The sequence below is a fragment of the Rattus rattus genome, chromosome 2, assembly GCF_011064425.1.
Source record: "Rattus rattus isolate New Zealand chromosome 2, Rrattus_CSIRO_v1, whole genome shotgun sequence".
Lineage (NCBI taxonomy): Eukaryota > Metazoa > Chordata > Mammalia > Rodentia > Muridae > Rattus > Rattus rattus.
In genome coordinates this window covers 10,663,764-10,684,043 of record NC_046155.1, presented here as the reverse complement: position 1 = coordinate 10,684,043, position 20,280 = coordinate 10,663,764, and the positions used below count along the sequence as shown (strand labels likewise).

General features: G+C 39.6%; 1 protein-coding gene across 1 annotated transcript in view; it reads left to right on the top strand.

Moving 5' to 3' along the window:
* The first annotated feature begins 203 nt into the window (after window positions 1–203).
* Window positions 204–20,280, top strand: part of Ms4a13 (membrane spanning 4-domains A13) — a 41,807-nt gene continuing 21,730 nt past the window's right edge. The window contains exons 1-5 of the mRNA XM_032892749.1: window positions 204–992; window positions 3,608–3,723; window positions 5,783–5,923; window positions 12,361–12,417; window positions 13,761–13,880. Of these exons, the coding sequence (XP_032748640.1) occupies window positions 3,673–3,723; window positions 5,783–5,923; window positions 12,361–12,417; window positions 13,761–13,880 (369 nt within the window). The 5' untranslated portion in view covers window positions 204–992; window positions 3,608–3,672. The remainder of the gene's footprint in view (window positions 993–3,607; window positions 3,724–5,782; window positions 5,924–12,360; window positions 12,418–13,760; window positions 13,881–20,280) is intronic.

The window sequence follows — 20,280 nt, the reverse complement described above, 5'->3', positions numbered from 1 at the left end:
TTCCTGCTAGCATTCACTAAATATTTGCAAATGTAAACTCAAGTTAATAAAAAAAAAAAAACATATTCCTGAAAAAAAAAAAAAAAAGTCAAATTTTAAATCTTTTTTCCAGGAAAACTCTCCAGTCACCATGTGGCAATGTGATGTCTATAGTTGAATTAGGAGCAAAAAAAGAACAAATGCAGTCTGCAGGAAATGCTCACAGCATGCTATATGTTGAAGGAGCCTCTACAGCCCAGTGTCTTTAAGCTCTCAGGAAGTCCTCAGTGCTCGGCAGGTAGCCTGTGCTCACCAGAGAAGACTAGTTTTCCTCAGTCTCCCCATTTGCCCTCCGGGATCAGAGTCTTCCTTATCTTCTCACAGCTAACTATGCTTCTATACACTTCTCTTCACAACGTTGAACTACTGCCCCACATCAAATACAAAGCCAATACAGTGCACACCATGCAAAGTAAAACGTTCCCAACGAGTGGGTCAAAGCAGTCATTTTGGTTGTTTCCTAAACAGTCTTTTCGTTAATTTCTTTAGCCATTTATATTTGGAGGAGAGTGGAGGAGGAGTGAACTCTTAACTCAGATACTTGCCTTTTTACAGCTTGAAACCTTCTGAAACGTGTGGTAAACGATCAGGTATCTGCAACCATTCTATCTTGGGAGAAACATCCCGGAAGAGGCAGCGTTTGAGCCATGTCCAAGGAAGCCATTACTAGAAATTCAAGATTGAGGTGTTGGACCAGGGCGTGGCCCGCAGGCCCCAGTGAGTCTGCGCGCTGGTTCTCATCCCCCTACTCAGAGGGAGGGCTGTTGCCCTTGACAACCCGGAAGGCTTGAGGAGCTTGACAACCACCTGGGAGCTAGACTGGGTGCTGCTGCCTCTGATGGCAATGCAGCCAGGTCTAGCGCTGAGAGCACCATCCACCGTGATCCTTCTCTTCAGCCTAGGCCTGGACCTGATAGGGTGAACCTGGATCCTTGGGACTGGTGAAATGCGAGGTAACAGTGTGCCTCTTTCTTTTGCTAAGCATCGAAATGGACACTCTTTGGAGAAAGGGATATGAGGAGAGAGAGGGTGGGCACATCTCCATCTCCATCGTTTATACCCTCTTGTTTGATCTAAAAAAAAAAACCTTTATTTTTATTTACTTTTAGAGATGTGAGTGGGGTCTCACTATGTTGCCAAGATTGCTCTTGAATTCCTGGGCTGAGCAATCCCCCTGCCTTGACCTCACAAGTAGTTGCTAGCAGCTATTCGTTCTTACCCGCTCCTTCTAGATTTCATCTAGTACTCACTGCTGGTTTATGGGTGTATTGTGAAGTAAGGTGGAAAGTAAAGCATTTAACATGACTATAGTCATGTTATAACAGCAAGGTTCCCCACCAGTCGCCTTAAGTAAAGTATTCACTTAAAATATCAGTCAGAAAAGGGGGAGGAGAGAGGGGAATAGCTGAATGCGTATGGCCAGGGAATTAAGCGGGACTGGCCACAAACACGTGGAAATGAACATTTTAATTTCTGGGGACTCAAAGTGATTTGAAGTCAGTCTTGAAAATCAAAAGTTGGAACACACTGTGGCAGGAATTATGGGCAAAATGCTAAGATAAACATCTGAGTATTTAATATATATATATGTATGTATATATATGGTTGGTGATATGGTTCAGTGGTCATGAGTCTTGCTGCTTTTGCAGAGAACCAGAGTTTAATTCCAGGCATCTTAGAACCACCTTTAACTCCAGGGGATGTGACATCCTTTTTCATAGGTATCCAAACACACATTCAGAAACACAATTATTTTAAAGTAAAATTTTAGATGGTTTAAATTATTTTTCTGGAACACACATACATGCGCACACGCGCGCGCGCGCACACACACACACACACACACACACACACACACACACACACACACCAAAGCTCAGGGAACATTATAGAAGAGAGGGTAGGAAGATTTAAAGTCAGAAGTTGTAGAAAGGACTATGCAACATTGTCCTCTGAATGTAACATGGGTGATGCACTCATGAACTCACTACAGATTTGGTCACCTACCCAAGACTAGAGTCATCAACTTCTTCATCAGAGACCGGAAGGGCTCTGGAGGGTTCACCCCACCCTGAGGGATTATTAACAGTTAATAGTGTCTGAGGGAAGAGGTATCACTTTCTTCAATGGTATAACCTAGAACTCAGGAACTAACATACCCCCATGTTCATCAGGGCAACCCTATTAAGAGAAAGGAAAATAATGAAGGGACTTGTGAAGAAAAAGAGTTTTAGCAAAAGAAGGTGAGCAGATAAAACAGAATAATAGAGGAAGATAACTAAAATTCATTATACATATAAAAGAAACTACCTAAAATTAAAAATTAATTACGTTTTAAAAATCATTTTTCAATTACTTTACCTTTATATGATGGGTTTTTATCTCTGCTAAAGATGCTCAGGATAAATAATAGACATTATTCCAGAATATCTGTGCAAGTTTTAGCATGTGACAGTTGGGCTAGGTATAATAACTAAGTGACTTGTCTTTCACCCACTTCTAGATTAACAATGGGATCACTAGAAAATAAAAACAAGTAATGGTTATTTATTTATTTATTTATACAAAATTAGGATCCTTAATTAGATTGCTGAGTAGTCAAATATAGTTTTTTTAAGGAAAGAATTCTAACTAGTTATTTCATTATTTTTTCTTCCAGCAATTAAACTGAGCGTCTTAAGCAATTAAGCAATGCAAACATACTTTTTATGATTAGCATTTTTATGAATTTTTCATTTGGATGACTTTACTATGGACCTCAGAGAGATTGCAGAGATTACAGAGACATTAAATATTTTACTCCCCAAAGTAGTAGTGCTTCTACTGGTATGCTGAATAAATCTATCCATAAACACAACATGACTTATGTTTCTGTCTTCCGAAAGAGGAATATTCTTAATATAGCATTTCAGCATTTCTCTATACAATTTCTATGATTCTGTGGATATCTGATCATGGCAGAGAAATTAAACTTAGCTGCCTTTACGTCTTAACTCTTGATTGCTTCTTAGAGATGGTGTCTGAAAACACAACATTTACTTTAGGAGCATATGTGTATGTATATATATGCATATATACATACCACCATTAAGTATAGAAGAAGAGGTCATGAATTCAAGAGGGTATGAGGACACAAGAGGAGTGGAAGGAAAAAAGAGATAGAAATTATAAAATATATTTTACCCATATGTGAAATTCTCAAATTTTAAAAGGAAATGCAAAGTATGATTAGCATTAAGTTGATTGTGAATTTAAATAAATCATTGAAACTTTACTGAAATTCTCTAATACTATTCTCTAGTTGACCTTTATTCCTTATCATCTAGAAACAGTTAAGTAGGAAGAGATGACATGTACAATATATCAGTACTTCCTAGTCATTGAAAGAGACATTTTTTTAATTCTGGAGGTTTAGACATGCAGCACTTAGGACTGCGATAAGTAAATGTATACTTTTTAAAAATGCTGTGGCCTCTGAGTTTGTTAAGGTTGTTGTCAAACACCAAGAATCAAATTATGAGTTTTCCCTGAAAAAGAGCATGCATGTGTGTTTTGTGTTCTTTTGTAGAAGTTTGGTAATAAAGATATCACCAAAGATTAGAAACAAAATCAACCAGAGGAAATTCTGAAAGTATGGGATGTAAAAATTCAAAAATATCTTCAGCAAATACCGCTGTTTTAGGGGTGAGTGTTGTGCTCTCTTGTTACTGAGATAAAGTTCCTTCAAAGTAACTGAACGGAAGGGGGTTTGTTTTGGCAGATCATTCTTGAAGGAATTTAGTCCATTGTGGTGGAGAGGATATGACAGTGGTCAGGGGAAGCATGGGCAGTGGGGAAAGGAGGCTTTGGACTTGCTGGTTACATTGCATCTGCATTCAGAAATCAGAGCATAAACAGGAAGTAGGGGCTGGGCTACAAAGCCTCAATGCCCACCTCCAATAGTTAACTTGCTCCAGTGAGTCTCCACCTCTTAAAGATTCAACAATCTTCTCAAACAGCACCACCAGCTAGGGCAAGCAAACATGGGATCAATCCTGTGGAAGGTTCCACTCTCAAATCATAGCAGTGACATTCCTGCTCTGATCGACTAAAATTCAATGTTTCAATGATGTCAGTTTCTTAAAGGGTGATCTTATATCTAGAAAGGGGTGGATCTGAATAGCTAAGAGGCAAAATGGATTTTGTTTTGTTTTGTTTTGTTTTTTGCTTTTAAATCATGCTGATTGTGTTGTGTAGCTTTTGCCTGGTCTCCCAACCCTTCACAAAGAAGCATGTGACAAGATATGAGCATATCAACTGAATTGCCACACCCAAGGAAATCCAGCAATCTGAATGAATTGTCAAATTTAAAAGCATCCATGCATTTGCTAGTTTAAAAGAGGTCTATCAGCAATCTCTCTTAATCCCTGTACTAATGAGTAGGATGAACACACTGTTCTGTTCAGTTATGAATCTGAGATTAAAGCTTTCCTAGTGCTATTAACAAACACCAAGAAGTTAGGAAAACTACACGATTTCATAGCTAGCAGGGGAAAAAAACCATTTCAAGGATTCCAACTTTTCCTTTGAATTTTTAGGCCATGCAGACCAGCTGTTAAAGCTGCTGCACAGGAATCCTTAGCTCTATAGTGACAAACTACTCTGGAAACAGAATGAAATATCTTAATCTGCTCTCCCAGAACACATGCATACCCCATCCTTTGCAATCAGGCAGGTTGGTGCATGGTTGGTGAGCAGGAGGGTATGAGTGAGACTTTCTAGAATCCAGTGACAAGCTCTGGATTAAGAATTGCTTTTCCCAGTGCCCATGTGTTCGAGACTCTTCCCCACTCTTTCTTCTATTAGTTTGAGTGTATCTGGTTTGATGTGGAGGTCCTTGATCCACTTGGACTTCAGCTTTGTACAGGGTGATAAGAATGGATCGATTTGCATTCTTCTACATGCTGACCACCAGTTGAACCAGCATCATTTGTTGAAAATGCTCTCTTTCTTCCATTGGGTGGTTTTAGCTCCTTTGTCAAAGATAAGTGGCTATAGGTGTGTGGGTTCATTTCTGGGTCTTCAAGACACATTCAGAGCATGTCCAATACAGAGGTCAATGATAGCAGCAAACCTCCGAACTGAGAATAGGACCCCCTTGGAGGGAATTAGAGGAAGTATTGAAAAGTTGAAGGAGCTTGCAACCCCATAAAAACAAGAATGCCAACCAACCAGAGCTTCCAGAGACTAAGCCACTACCAAAAGACTACACATGGACTGACCCAGGGCTCCAACTGCATATGTAGCAGAGAATAGCCTTGTTTGGGCATCAGGGGAAGGGGAAGCCCTTGGTCCTGCCAAGGTTGCACTCCCAATGCAGGGGAATATGGGGGGGGCAATAAGGGAGATGTATGGGGGAGGGAGACGGGGAGGGGACGGAATGGGGGCTTATGGACAGGAAACCAGGAAGGGGAATAACCTTTGAAATGTAAGTAAAGAAATATATCTAATAAAAAATTTAAAAACAAAAACAACAAAAAAACAAGAATTGCTTTTCCATAAGTAAACTTGAGCTTGTCCCTCATACACCAGAAAACTTCTTCACAAACCTTGGCTTAATCCTGTTTGGTACAACCAATGAGAACTCCATAGTTAATGCATGACCAGTTCACGTCCACCTTTTATAAACATGTGCTTCTTATGTTTATTGAAGCTGTGTTTTCCATTACATCATTTCAATATTAATGGCTCTCTCTTCTCACAGGTTATCCAGATTATGATTGGTATCTATCATGTACTCATGTGGTATTTCCTATTGCTGTTATATGTGGGACAAATTAAAGGAGTATTTGGAACTTACGAACCTTTAACTTACAAAATGGGAACTTCTTTATGGGGACTTACTGTGAGTAGAATACATTTGTGTTGGTTTTATTAATTCAGTAAACAATATTGATTCATATAGTGGAGGGTAGGGGCTCGTTTCTAAACAAGGTTTTCAGAAGAATCACATAGCTAAATGCCATTTGCTGACTTATTCAAAATCCAGTTTCTTCTTTCAACAAATATGTATGAAGAACCCTTCGTCTACAAGTATTATCTAAGAAATGTAGATGAGAGAATAAATGGCAACCACAATGTAGACTATATCCCTAGATGTGTCAAAGACAAAGACTTTTAGCCACCATGTCTATTAGCATGGTTAGTTTCCAGGTTTCCGTTGTCTATACTCCGGTGTAGTGACTAGACAGCAACTGGGCAGAAGGAAAATTTGGAATGTGGGATCCCTCTAGGGGTCAAGGGAAGAATGTATCACAAGACATAAAGATCAGCTCTATTGTCTTCTGTTTATTTGCCAATGAGAAAAAGTTTGAAAAGGTTATAAATGTGACAACTTATTTTAGTAAAATGATGATGTGAAACCTAAATGGACTTAAGGAAAATGGAATGAGAGCTGATGAAATTTTTCTATTTATTTTTCACTTGCTTTAGGATAATTCCAAACATATGTACAGTATATTTTGATCATTTCTACCTGACTCCCTCCCTCCAACTCCTTTTGGATCTCCTAACACATCTCCCTTCCAACTTCATGTCCTTTTTTTATATCATCTCTTTTGCTGGTGTGTGTGTCGGGGCAGGGGTACCAGAATTAAAAGCAATAAATGACATGAGATAATAATAAGGGAAATGTTGCAATCATGTATTTATGTTGGCAGAAAATAGCAAATTTTAGTGAACAAATAGCTATTATCATGTTGTCCAGTGATAGTTCTCAATCAGTATTAATTTTGCTCCCTTGGAAAATATGTCATAGTATCTGGAGATGTTCTTCATTTTTTTATCTAGTGAGCAAAAGCCGAAGATGTTATGAAGCACCTTATGATGCATAGAACATCAATTGCAAAGAATTATAACCATTAATGTAAACAGTGCTGAGGCAAGGTAACAAGGAGAGAACAACTCATTGGACTTCGGAAGCTTGTGGAAGATTTTCTACAAATGCTTCAAGTATCTCAATGTATAAGGAAGATGTGGGCTGAAAGTGAGGGTAGTCATGTGGACCAGCTAGTAGAGGAGAAGAGAGAGTGTGAAGTGACCATCTAGGAAAAGGGAGAGGGTATGTGGCTTATGGAAAAGTAATTGGATTCTTACACAGCATTAAGGACACAAGGTTAAAGAACATGACTTCTTAGTGAGAGAAGTCTTTACTCAAGCTCTGTTCATCTGCATGGATACAGGCATGAAGCAGGAGTAAAACTACATTTCACTGGGGTTGTGATTAAAAGATTCTATTTTATACGAATTTGCAGTCCTGTCACCAATGGAGGGTTGGTCCCCTTGATCCACGTCCTCACCAGTATGTGCTGTCCCTTGATCTTAGCCTTCTAATGGAATCTCAGGGTCATTTTGACTTGCATTTCCCTTATGACTAAGGACATTGAACATTTCTTTCAGTACTTCTCAGCCACTCAAGAATTCCACTGTTAAAAATTCTCTGTTTAGGAAATAAAGTGTGGAGCAGAGACTGAAGGAAAAGCCATCCAGAAACTGCCACATCTTAACGTCCATCCCACATACAGTCACCAAACCCAGACACCATTGTGGATGCCAAGAAGTGCATGCTGATAGGAGCCTGATATAGATGTCTCCTGAGAGGCTCTGTCAGAGCCTGGCAAATACAGAGGAGGATGCTCGAAGCCAACCATTGAACTGAGAATGGGGTCCCCAATGGAGGAGTTAGAGAAAGGACTGAAGTAGCTGAAGGGATTTTCAACCTCATAGGAAGAACAACAATATCAACCAACCAGACATCCTAGAGCTCCCAAGGACTAAACCACCAACCAAAGAGTCCATGTGGAGTGACCCAGGGCTCTAGCCACATATGTAGCAGAGGATGGCTTTGTAGGGCATCAATGGGAGGAGAGGCCCTTGGTCCTGTGAAGGCTCGATGACCCAGTGTAGGAGAATGCTAGGGTGGGGAGGCAGTAGGGAGTAGGTGAATGGGGGAGCACCCTTATAGAACCAGGGGGAGGGGGATGAGATAGGGGGTTTCTGGAGTAGAAACCAGGAAATGGAATAACATTTGAAGTGTAAATAAGAAATATCCAATAAAAAAATCTGCGAATTAAAAAACTGATTCTTTGTGGCCTCAAGAGTGGGGATTGCAGGTTTGCAAATGGCAGAATTAGAAACACTTGTCTCAAATCTAGGGAAAAAATATTGGTGGAAACAGATAATTGGAGGAAGATACTTTCCTTGAACAAAGATGGTCTGCTGTCTGTCACAGACGTGATCGAGAGGTCACTGGAAGAAATACCAACCTCTAAGACATCTATCTGCCTTTATCTGTATACTAACCCGGGATGTCCGCGAGCAAAATCTAAGAAGGCCACGCTGATAAACGGTCCATTGCCTCATCAGTAAGAAACGGTGCATTTAGCTCATAAATCAAAAGCACATGGAAGAAAGAAGAAAATAAAAGGATAAGAGAAAAAAACAATTTCAGAGAAATGAGTTGTGCCTCTTTGTGTTTTAGTTCATGCTATAAAAATAACTTCAGGGGGAAACTTGAGAGGCAGCTTGGTCAGCAGAGTGTTTACTGCACAAGCATGAAAACCTGGGTTCCACCCACTGTACCCTTAAAAAAACAAGCATGATGTACACTTGCCATCCATCTCAGCTCCAGGGAGGCAGAGACAGGAGAACACTGGCATTCGCTGATCAGCCAGTCAAGTCTAACCAACAATCCTAGATCCCAGGAAGGAGGGGAGGGAGGAAGGGACTGCTCCTGAGGAATGACACCCAAGTTAACCTCTGCGCCCCCCCCACACACACACATTCACGTACACAGCACAACTAACATTTTCAGTAAAATACCTAAATTTTTAAAATGTCATCCAATGCAGAAATTGTCATTTAGATGATAACCTTTGAAAGACATTTTCTAAAGCTAATGTTTGCTGATAAGTTGGAAAACACTCTAATAAAAATATCCAACAATGGGGTTGGGGATTTGGCTCAGTGGTAGAGCGCTTGCCCCTGGGTTCGATCCCCAGCTCCAAAAAAAGAAAGAAAAAAAAATCCTACAAGATACACTCCATTTGTGTATTAACTTTTCAAAGAATAAATAAAACACTTTAAAAATAATAATATAAATTTTAATCTTTTCCATATATTTTCTGTATATTTGAGTTTTGCCTGCATGTCTGTGAATCATATACACGCAAGGCCTGAAGAAGCCAGAAGAAGGCATTGGATTGCCTGGAACGGGAGTCACCGATGGTTGTGAACTTCCCTATGGGTGCTGGGAATCAGGCCCAGGTCTTCTAGGAGAGCAGTCAGTGCTCCTAACCACTGAATCATCTCTCTAGCCTCCAGTTCAAGATTTTAAATAAAAGTTAATGTCTAACTTTGGATCTGAGATGATAGGAAGATACTTTCACACTGTGGTCCTGAGACGATTCTTATCCTCCAGGTACACATCCTTAGCAGTCATATCTCTTCTGTCAAGAACGAGAGCAAACTGTACAGGATCAACTTCCTGGTAGAACTGTGTGAGCTTCCAAGTTTGGCCTTCCCGGATCAAGTGTGGAGCAGGAGAGGAATCTCTGCAGAAGAGGCGGTGGAAGGAACGGAAGAGCCGGAAGTGGTTGGCGACTCCAAGGAAACAGCATCCCTAGACACAACAAAGATACTGTACATGCGAACCCACAGAGACTGTGGCAGCATGCACAAGATCTGCACAAGCTCAAGCCAGACTTGTCATTCTTGATCCCAGCATCGAGGAGGGGAAGTAAACACCATGCCCTACCCTCACCAAGAAGCTATTTGTGATTAAGGCCTGCTGAGAAAAATCAATTTTCTTCAACAGAGTATATCAGTTACTAAGTATATCAAACTCACTCCTGGACGAGCCTCGTACGTGGGAACAGCAGGACAACGCAGAACAAACTCCATGCTTTATTGTGGTGCTTTGGTTTGTTGTTCTCTTTTGTTTGCCTTTTTGTTTTACGGTGGTATTTTCATTTGTTCGTTTGCTTGATTGATTGATTGATTGATTGATTGATTGATTGATTGATTGAGGAAGAAATAACATCAAACTGGATGGAGAACTTGGGGAGGGAGAAGAATATGATCAATATATTATATGAAAAATTAATGTTAATTTTTAAAAGTATGGAACATGTCTGCTACTTTTCAAAAAAAGAAAAAAAAAAGTAACCTTTGCCAAAATCACTAAAACAGAAAAGCTGGAGAGACAGTTCTGTGACTTAGGGTACTTTGAGCTCTTGCTGAGGACCAAGGTCTGGTTCCCAACACCCATTCCATGGAATTCAAAACTTCTTACAACTTCAGTTCCAGGGGATCTGATGCCCACTTCTGACCTCTGCACCGATTGATGACTTCAGGGACTGATGCCCGCACACACATAGATGCACTTCAACAAAATTAAAACTTTAAAAAGACAAAGAATATTTCAGGGAAATTGTGTAGCCTGCTTTTTTTTTTAAGAAAACATGACAAAATTTGATTACATGTTTTTATTAGAAAACAAATCTTTAAATACAGAGAAAGAGCAGGATTGGGGGATGACTGAGGGAGAGGGCATACAGAATACAAAGATGTACTCAGCCATGGCAGCCTGAATTGAGGAGTTACTAATACCTCTTAAATTGGATGTCATGTACAGAATTTAACTCTCCAATTACATGTATGAACATATGTTTATAATTTAAAAAGAATTATTTTAAAATTCTAATGTGTTTACGCATTTCTGTCCCATGGATAAGTGCCTCCTGGAAACCCACGTGGTGGTGGCATGGTTGACCAGTAGCCTGGTGCTTTCACATACTCTACAGCCTTTAAGAATGAGGATCCAATGAGAGGCATTGGGGGGGTGGATGTCCTTTAGAGGAGGCAGCGAAACCTTGGTCCCCTTTTTTCATCCTTTTGCTTTTAGACCATGGAATGTTTTTATTTTCACTCCCACTGTGGGCTGCTGCCTTTTCTCAGAGAAGGGGAAGCAGGGGAGGGGTGACACACACAGACACACACACACACACACACACACACACACACACACACAATGGGTTAAATGTCCCAAATTGTGAGCTAAAATAAATATTCTCTCTTTATAAATCGAGTATCTCAGGATTTAAAAAAAAGTAATAAAAACTAGAGACAGGAGTCAACAGTTGGCATTTCTGGTCAGTTGGGAATTTAAATAATGTTCCTCATAATAGAAGACAAAGGTTTCAGTGGGTTCCATTTTGTAAAAACTAAAATATGAAAGAAATCAAGGTTTATTCTTCATTAGAGATAACATCAATATTATTCGTGTAGCCTGCTTTTAAATAACATAGCAGTGTTTTGTACTTCTTGAAAAATAGAAATCCCGAAAGGAAATAATGGAATGTCTTTTAAAATAATTTTCATAAAAGGCAAGGTGGCTGGGAAGATGACTCAGTGAATAAGAGTACTTACTTGGTGTGCAATCATGACGACCTGAGTTCAAATCCCCAGCACCCACATAAAAAGCCAGGCATGACTGCACATACCAGTAACAGCAGCAGCGTGGGGCAGAGACGGGCAAATCCCAAGTGCTCAGTGGTCAGCCAGCCCAGCTGCAACAGCAACCTTCCAGTTCCCTGAGAAACCCTGTCTCAAGGCAACAAGGTGAGGGGCAAGAAAGACAAACCGCTCTGCCTTATACCATGTATGATCAAAGGCATGAGCCTGCACACCCATGTGCATAAACTACACACACACACTCACACACACACACACACACACACACACACACACACACACGGCATGCATACATGCACAAATGGATAAATAAATAAAGCAAAAATGGGCACCCTGTGGCCTTCATGATGACTATAACCTCTCAATGAAGAGGCTATTTTGTACAGTCATGGTGTCCAATGGCTTTATGGGCCACCTTTTCCACATCTCGATGTGTACACAGTCATTGCTTGGAGTAGAAATTGGAAGAGCACCTAAATGAGTTATACAAGAGGAATCATATAACCAAACTTGACCGTGGGTCCCGGGGGGCTTAGAGACCCATTGCCATATACGGCAACCTAAATCCTGTCCTCTGTCCCCTGCCTACACCTGTTGTGACCCTCCTGTTTCTTTCAATACCTGTCACCTTTTGAAAACATCATTACCTTATAATGGAAGCTCATCCCAACCCCTTCTACTTAAACTTCTCTCTTTGTTACTATTAGAATTCTGAAAAATCATTGACCTGGAATATAGAGTTGTTTCAAAGTATGCTTAAACTGCTGAACACCATCAATGAGTATTGACCAATATATGTTTTGTGTCTAGTTTGTCCTTTCAGGAGCCTTCACAATAAAAGCAGCAAAATATCGAAGTAGATTTATGGTAAGTTGAAATTTTTGGGGTTATCTCTAGTATGTACTTTTACAAAACAAAACAAGAGGTTTGAGTGAAAAGATAGTGTTGGGGTCAGAGAGACAGCTCAGCAGCTAAGAGTACTTGCTACTCTTACAAAATACCTGAGTTCAGTTCCCAGTACCCATGTTGGCTCAGAACTTCCAGTAACTCCAAATCCAAAGGATGTCGGATGTCTCTCTCTAAAGGTAGCTGCTCCCACATGTACATACAAACACACACACACACACACACACACACACACACACACACACACGTCTTTACAATAAAGAAAAATAGTCTCAACAATAAAGGAATCTACAATCTCTACAAAAACTAATGAGGGAAACAAAAACCTGAGATCAGATTACTTAATGTACAATGGATCCACTAGTTAACAATCACAGTGACCTGCAAAAACATCTAAATTTAAATAATAATTATGTTTGAATTTCTACCCTTAAACATTGCCTGAGCAGTGTTATTAAATTTGTTTACAGGATCTAAAGCCTTTCTTCTATGTGGACATTACTATGTTTTAATAGTTCATTTTCTGGTTTATCCACTTTGGGTATAGGATTTTACTTTGTATCAAAGTAAGGAATTTTCAAAAAAAAAAATCTGTCCATGGTGTAAGTAGGAAATGTTTAGAAATAAAAATATTAGCATTTTAGACCTGAAAGATACCTTAGAAATCAATTGGTCTTAAATTTTTGCACATTAAGAACTCTGGGAATGGATAGATGGCTCAGGAGTTAGAAGCAATGACTGCTCCTACAGAAGACTTGGGTTTATCCCCCAGCACCAACATGGTGGCTCATAGCCATCTGTAACTCAGCTCCAAGAGGATCTGACGTCCTCTTCTGTTCTCCATGAGCACTTCATGTATGTGATACACTGAGAAGCACCCAGGCAAAACATCCATAAACATAGATAAGTAAAATCTCAAATCTTAAAAATAAAGAGTTCTGGTGTCTGTCATGTTGACAGATGATCCCAGATAATAAAAACCAAGGATTCAAACATATTAACTCCTGTTTGACTTTATTTCTACAAGCAGTCTTACAGCTGACTCACATGATTATAAAATACAAAGGTCTTTTTAGAACTGATGGAATTCAAAAATTGGCAGTCTGATAATAGATTCATGATACATGTAAGACTTCATGCAAGCCAGAAAAACCATGGCAAGCATAGGCACATTTTGAAAGCTTCACATACTACAAGTCTGAACTGGATTTTTCAAAGTAAAACAAAAACAGATAAACAAAAATGAAAACGTATCCAAAGTGCTTCATCTGAATGTTGTATGTTTACTCCATGTCTCCTTTCAGCTTCTCTGTACTATGTCCCTGAACATACTCTGCATAATTGTTACGATCATTGCAGCCAGCCTAACAATAGTGGAATTGTCTCATTTCCGTTCTGTGTCATATAGAAATTATGGACAAGCAGTAAGTAACCAATTCTACAGAAAAATCTTTTTTACATTTGTAATGATACTTTATCCTTTGAAAGCTTCATACAATATAGTTTGATCATATTTACCACCCACTTTTCCCCAACTCCATTCAGATACACCCCCATCTCCCTATTCCAACTTCATTTTTGTGTTCTGTTTATTTCAAAAACCCGTGGAGACTATTCTGTGCTGCCCTCATGCTTATGGTGTAAGGCCACCCCCTGGAGTGTGATCGACCTCCCTAGGGCTATGCTCTTAAAGAAAACAGATTCTCCTTGCCCTGAAGCAGTCAGCTGTCAACAGACTCTCAGTTCGGGATGGAGACTCCTGAGTTGCCTCTCCCCAACCTCTTCCATGCTAGAATATTGATCGGTTTGCTCTTGTGTGCATCTTGTTCAGGAAAACACAGATGCTGGGAGTTTAGCATCCCCAGCATATCCAGAAGACCCAAAGATGTTGGTCCTCTGTGATCGCTACCTCTTAACAAGCTGTTTGTCTCCTCTTCCAAGATAGTCCCTGAGTGTGTGTGTGTGTGTCTCTCTCTCTCATGCGTGTTCTCTCTCTCTCTCTCTCTCCCTCTCTCTCTCTCTCTCTCTCTCTCTCTCTCTCTCTCTCTCTCTCTGTGTGTGTGTGTGTGTGTGTGTGTGTGTGTGTGTGTGCAGGCACTGTACATTTTGATTTTTGAGATAGGGCCATTAGCCTCAAACTCCCCAAATAGGCAAGTCTATCTGACTAAGTAAGTCACAGGCACTAACCTGTCTCTGTCTCCTCAACATAGAGTATGCACTCTCACTACCCCTACACACACACACACACACACACACACACACACACACACACACACACACACACCACCTGTCTCTCTCTCTCTCTCTCTCTCTCTCTCTCTCTCTCTCTCTCTCTCTCTTTCTCTCTCTCTCTCTCTCTCTCTCTCCCCCTTTCTCTGTCTTGCCTGCAAGGCAAGTACCTTACTGAGTGAACCTCTCAGTCTCTCAATGCAAAAAACATACATTTCTGGACCACTAAGCCATTCAGCAAACCAGGAAGAGAGCTCTACTGTTAGCACATGTGTATAAACCCTGATTGCCTAGGCATCTCTAATGACCTGCATTTGCATGTTATGTGGATTTAGTACCTCACTACTAAATGTATATCAGTCTTTTTTTTTTTTGTACTCCAGACATAACTATATAGAAATGTAATGTATCACACTATGGTCAATGTGAATAGTCTTGTTGACAACACAAGAGATTTACTTGAGTTATATTGGCTTAGAATTCAGAATTATCCAAAAATGCAAAGATCTCTCGTGCTTATTGATCAGTAGGATTAACATAGTAAAAGTGTTCATCCTACACAACGCAATCTATAAATTCAGTTCCATCCCTGTCAAAATTCCAACACAATTCTTTGCAGACCTTGAAAGGATAATTCTCAACTTCATATAGGAAGATAACACACCTGGGAGAGCTAAAGTAATCCCTGATCTCAAGCTCTATTACAAATCTACAGTAATAAAAACACAAAGTACTCACATAAATAAACATGTCGACCAAGGGAATCAAACTGAAGAAGACACAGACATAAATCTACACAACTATGAGCACCTGATTTTTGATAAAGAAACCAGAAACATACATTGGAAAAAAGAAAGCATTTTAAACAAATGGTGCTGGTCAAACAGGTGCATGTAGAAGAATACAAATAGACCCATATTTATGACCCTGTACAAAACTCAAGTCCAAGTAAACTTAAGACCTCAACATAAAACTAGATACACAGAATCTGATAGAAAAGAAAGAGGAGACTAGCTTTGAATGCTTTGGCACAGGAGACAATTATCTGAACAAAACGCTGGTCGCAGATCACTAAGTTTAATTGTAGGAACTTAGGACACTTCAAAGCTTTTATATAGCAAAAGACAACATCAATATGACAAAGAGGCAGCCTGCTGAATGGGAAAAGATTTTTACCAACTCCACATCTGATAGATGTCTAGTATCCAAAATAAAGAACTCCAGAAACTAAACATCAACAAATCAAATAATCCAATGAAGAACTACAATACAGATCTAAAAAGAGAATTCTCAGTAGAAGAAACTCAAATGGCTGAGAAACACTTAAAGAATTATTCAATATTCTTAACCATTAGGAAATAAAAATCAAAACAACTCTGAGATTTCCTCGTTAACTGTCAAAAATAGATAAGATCAATGACATAAGTGACAGATCATGCTGACAAGGATGTAGAGCAAGGGGAACACTCCTTCATTGCTGGTGGGGGGGCAAACTTGTACAGCCATACAAAGTGGCTACTATGGAAATTAATATGGCAATTGATCCACCTCAATACCACTCTTGGGCATATACCTAACATTCTACCCTATCACAAGGACACTTACTCAAGTACTGTGGTTTTATTCATAGTAGCCAGAAACTGGAAACAACTTAGATGCTTCTCAGCTGAGGGATAAATAAAGAAAATGTAGTACATTCACAAAATGGAGTATTACTCAGCTGTTAAAAGAATATCATGAAACTTGCAAGCAAATGGATGCAACTCGAAAAAACCATCGTGAGGTGAGGTAACCCAGACCCAGAAAAACAATATGGTAGGTGTTCACTTATAAGTAGATATTAGGAGTTAAATAAATAGTAATCAAGCTATAATCCAGAAAGATTAGATAAAGAGAAGAGATCTAGTGAGGGGTTGGAGGGTGCATGGATCTCCCTGGGAAGGGGGATAAAATAGGTTTGTGGTTCAGAAATGTATGTTTTTTGCATTGAGAGACTGAGAGGTTCACTCAGTAAAGTACTTGCCTTTCAGGCAAGACAGAGAAGAGAGGAGAGAGAGAGAGAGAGAGAGAGAGAGAGAGAGAGAGAGAGAGAGAGAGGAGAGAGAGAGAGACAGGTGGGGGGGGGTAGTGAGAGTGCATACTCTATGTTGAGGAGACAGAGATAGGTTAGTGCCTGTGGCTTACTTAGTCAGATAGACTTGCCTATTTGGGGAGTTTGAGGCTAATGGCCCTATCTCAAAAATCAAAAATGGACAGTGCCTGAGGGTGACCGTAGTGAGGACTCCTAGGAACAGAGATATGGAGTCTGAGCTGGACATCGTTTCATAGCTAGGCAAGGCTTCCAGTGTTGGGACTGGGTTGTATTTGGTTGAGTTGTTGGCAGAGGTGGTCCCATCGAGATTCCTAAACAACCTAGACTGATGTTAGGACAAAGGGTCACTACATAAACTGACAGTGGGGAGCCATTGCCAAGGACAACATCCACAAAGCTCATTGAACACAGAGAGGTAGAGCTGGTATCTTCATGGAGCCCTCATCCCTACACTATAGTCTGTTGGGTAGAGGAAGCTAGGTATTCTGAAGATTATGAAAAGAGAAACAATAGACATCAACCCAGTCACAAAACCACTGATCTACAGTCTAATCTGCCTGCAAGATGTGCTGGGACAATGAAGGCACAAATCTTGTCTCTTGGCGGCATGTTCTTTTTTAAATGGATATAGAAGGGGAGTGGATCTGGGAGAGGGGAATTAGAGAGGAGTTGGGAGGAGCGGAGGGAGGGGAAACTGGGGCCAGAATGTATTATATGAGAGAAGAATCTATTTCAATAAAAAAAACTATTAACACCTAGAAAAAATAATTAATATATGCTAATAAAAACATTATTTTATAGTAAAAAGAAAAAGAGACAACACCAAATTTAATTGCACCCAATGATCACTACATTTGTCACAAAATTACCATAGCAACCTCTTTTCTCTGGGCTCCTAGTTTCTTTCTCCTAACTGACCGATTTGCTTTCTCACACTTATATTAAATAGAAAAACTAAAGTCTAAAAACTAATTTTTCATAATGTCCCAGTCCATTTGTGTAGAGTCTCTAAAATTCACTTTCTCCCAAGCTTCCAGGGAGCTAATCATTCTTCCACTCAGCAACTTCCAAGGCACTTCTGGTCCTATGTTTAAAACAGAAACTGACTCCATTTGATAAGGAAGAGAAAGAGTTGCCACAACTTTCCTGAGATAACATGAAAACATTTATCTATGCAAAAGAACTGTGCAATTCAGTCTTTGCAAATCCCCCCAGATCCTGAAATAATGTGTACTGGAGCATAGGCACATGGTCACTCTGTGTGCCTATCTAATTCCCAAGTTTCTCATTTAGGAATCAATCTCGACACATTGCAGATATGCAAATTCAATTACTTTTGAACCACAGAATGATAATGATGCCTTGGGGATGTATTAGTATACCCACATGGAGTAGACTTCTCCCCTGGGTCGCCTTGCCACCTGTTGAACTAATTTGCCCTCATCCCTAGATATCCTTCATGGTCCACCCATGACAGGGGCAGAATGAATTAACCTGTTGAGAATAAATCGTGAAGTCACAAGATAGAGTCGGATCTGAGGAGAATACCACAGAGAAAAGGCAAGAGCTAAGAGCTAGAATAAATGCTTAGCCAGACAATCACTAGATATCCTACAACAGCACACCTTGGCAAACAAGGACCATTTAAATGAAACATTTCATTTCTGGGCCCTGGTGGATCTGTACAACACAGAAACAGCTCTTAAGTGCATGGTGCTTACTGTGGTAGACCTCAGGATGTCAATTCTTTGCTATTCTTTTTAAATATTTCTGAAGCACAAATATTCCTGTTGTTATGGTTCCAAAAGAAAAAAAATCCATTAGTTCTTCATTTAATTTTAAACTATTCACAGAGAAAAACAAATTGTGCTGCACTTCCTCATTCCTTTAACTTACTCAGAATCTAACTTATAAATATTAACTCTGAATGAGGTTAATATTTATAAGTATAGATGGTAGCTATATAATATATAGATGATGACAAATAGTATAAAGATACACATAACATGTATTCACATACAGGATAAATATATATGTATACATACATATATAGAGAGAGATAAATTTATATGCATATTAAAACATAAGTAAAAGTGGAAGAAAAGTAAGTAGGTATGAAAATAGACACTATATTAGATAGATAGATAGATAGATAGATAGATAGATAGATAGATAGATAAATAGATAGATAGATAATAGTAAACCGAAATATGATTGCTAGATAATAGAACATAGATATATAAAGCATATATATTAATGAATAGATGATAGATACATAGAGAAATGATAAAAGATGGATATATAAAAATCTGATAGGTAGATAGAAGATACATAGATAATACATAGACATAATGTTTACATACAATACTAGTGCTTTACACACTGAACCATCTCCTCATCAGGAGATAAGCTACCTAAAGCTACCTTTTAATTGTCCTGAGCCTTTTTTGAAGCTATACTTTACTCATAGAGAAGACAGTGCACATGTTAACCTATGTATCCATTAAAGCAAAGTTTTTATATGCCCTTGATATCTCTCATGTGGACTCCTTAACAATGATGATACCTGGTGGAAGCCCAATGGTGGAAATGGAGGCAGAAGTTAGGTTTAGCTACTTGGAAAGAAATAGAAAAAAAAATTAAGTGATGAAAATAGACAATGCAAAAGAGCAGTCCAGTACTAAAGAGACTGGTATAACTGCCTAATTGAAAAACACTAAAGGAGCTGTGCCCGGAGCTGAACCTGTGCCACAGCTCTCTGGACCCAGAACCCATGAAGGGAGAGCTGGATTCTCAGAAGTGCAAACAATCCTGAGATAAAAGGAGAAACCACCACTTCCGCTCACATTCCTGACCCAAGAGATAACCCAGAGCCCTCTGGACACAGGAACTGAGGAGCAGTCCAGGACAGGATCCTTCCAGTTTCTGCCTGCACCCAGAGCTGACACAGGGCCACAGCTCTCCTTCCCCAGATCCCGCTGGGAAAAGGCTGGTCTCCAGGAGTGCTGACACACAGGCTTACATGAGGGTCAGGCCACTGTCAGAGACAGCAAGGCCAGCTAACACCAGAGACTAGATGGCGAGAGGCAAAAGTAAGAACCTAAGCAACAGAAATCAAGCACTTGGCATCATCAGAACCCAGTTCCCCCACCACAGCAAGCCCTGGAAACCCAAACACACAGGAAAAGAAGATTTTTATTTAAAATCACAACATGTGATGAGGTTAGAGGAATTTAAGAAGGATAGAAATAACACCCTTAAAGAAATACAAAACAATACAAGTAAACACATGGAACCACTTAAAGAGAAAAGACAAAAATCCCTTAAAGAATTACAAAAAAACACAACCAAACAGGTGAAGCAATTGAGAAAAACCATCCAGAATCAAAAAAATGGAAATACAAACAATAAAGAAATCACAATCCACCCAGGAGTGCAGACATCTTGAGACCACAGGACAAACTGGCACCTATGCACCCCTCAGCCCACATCCCTGATCCAAG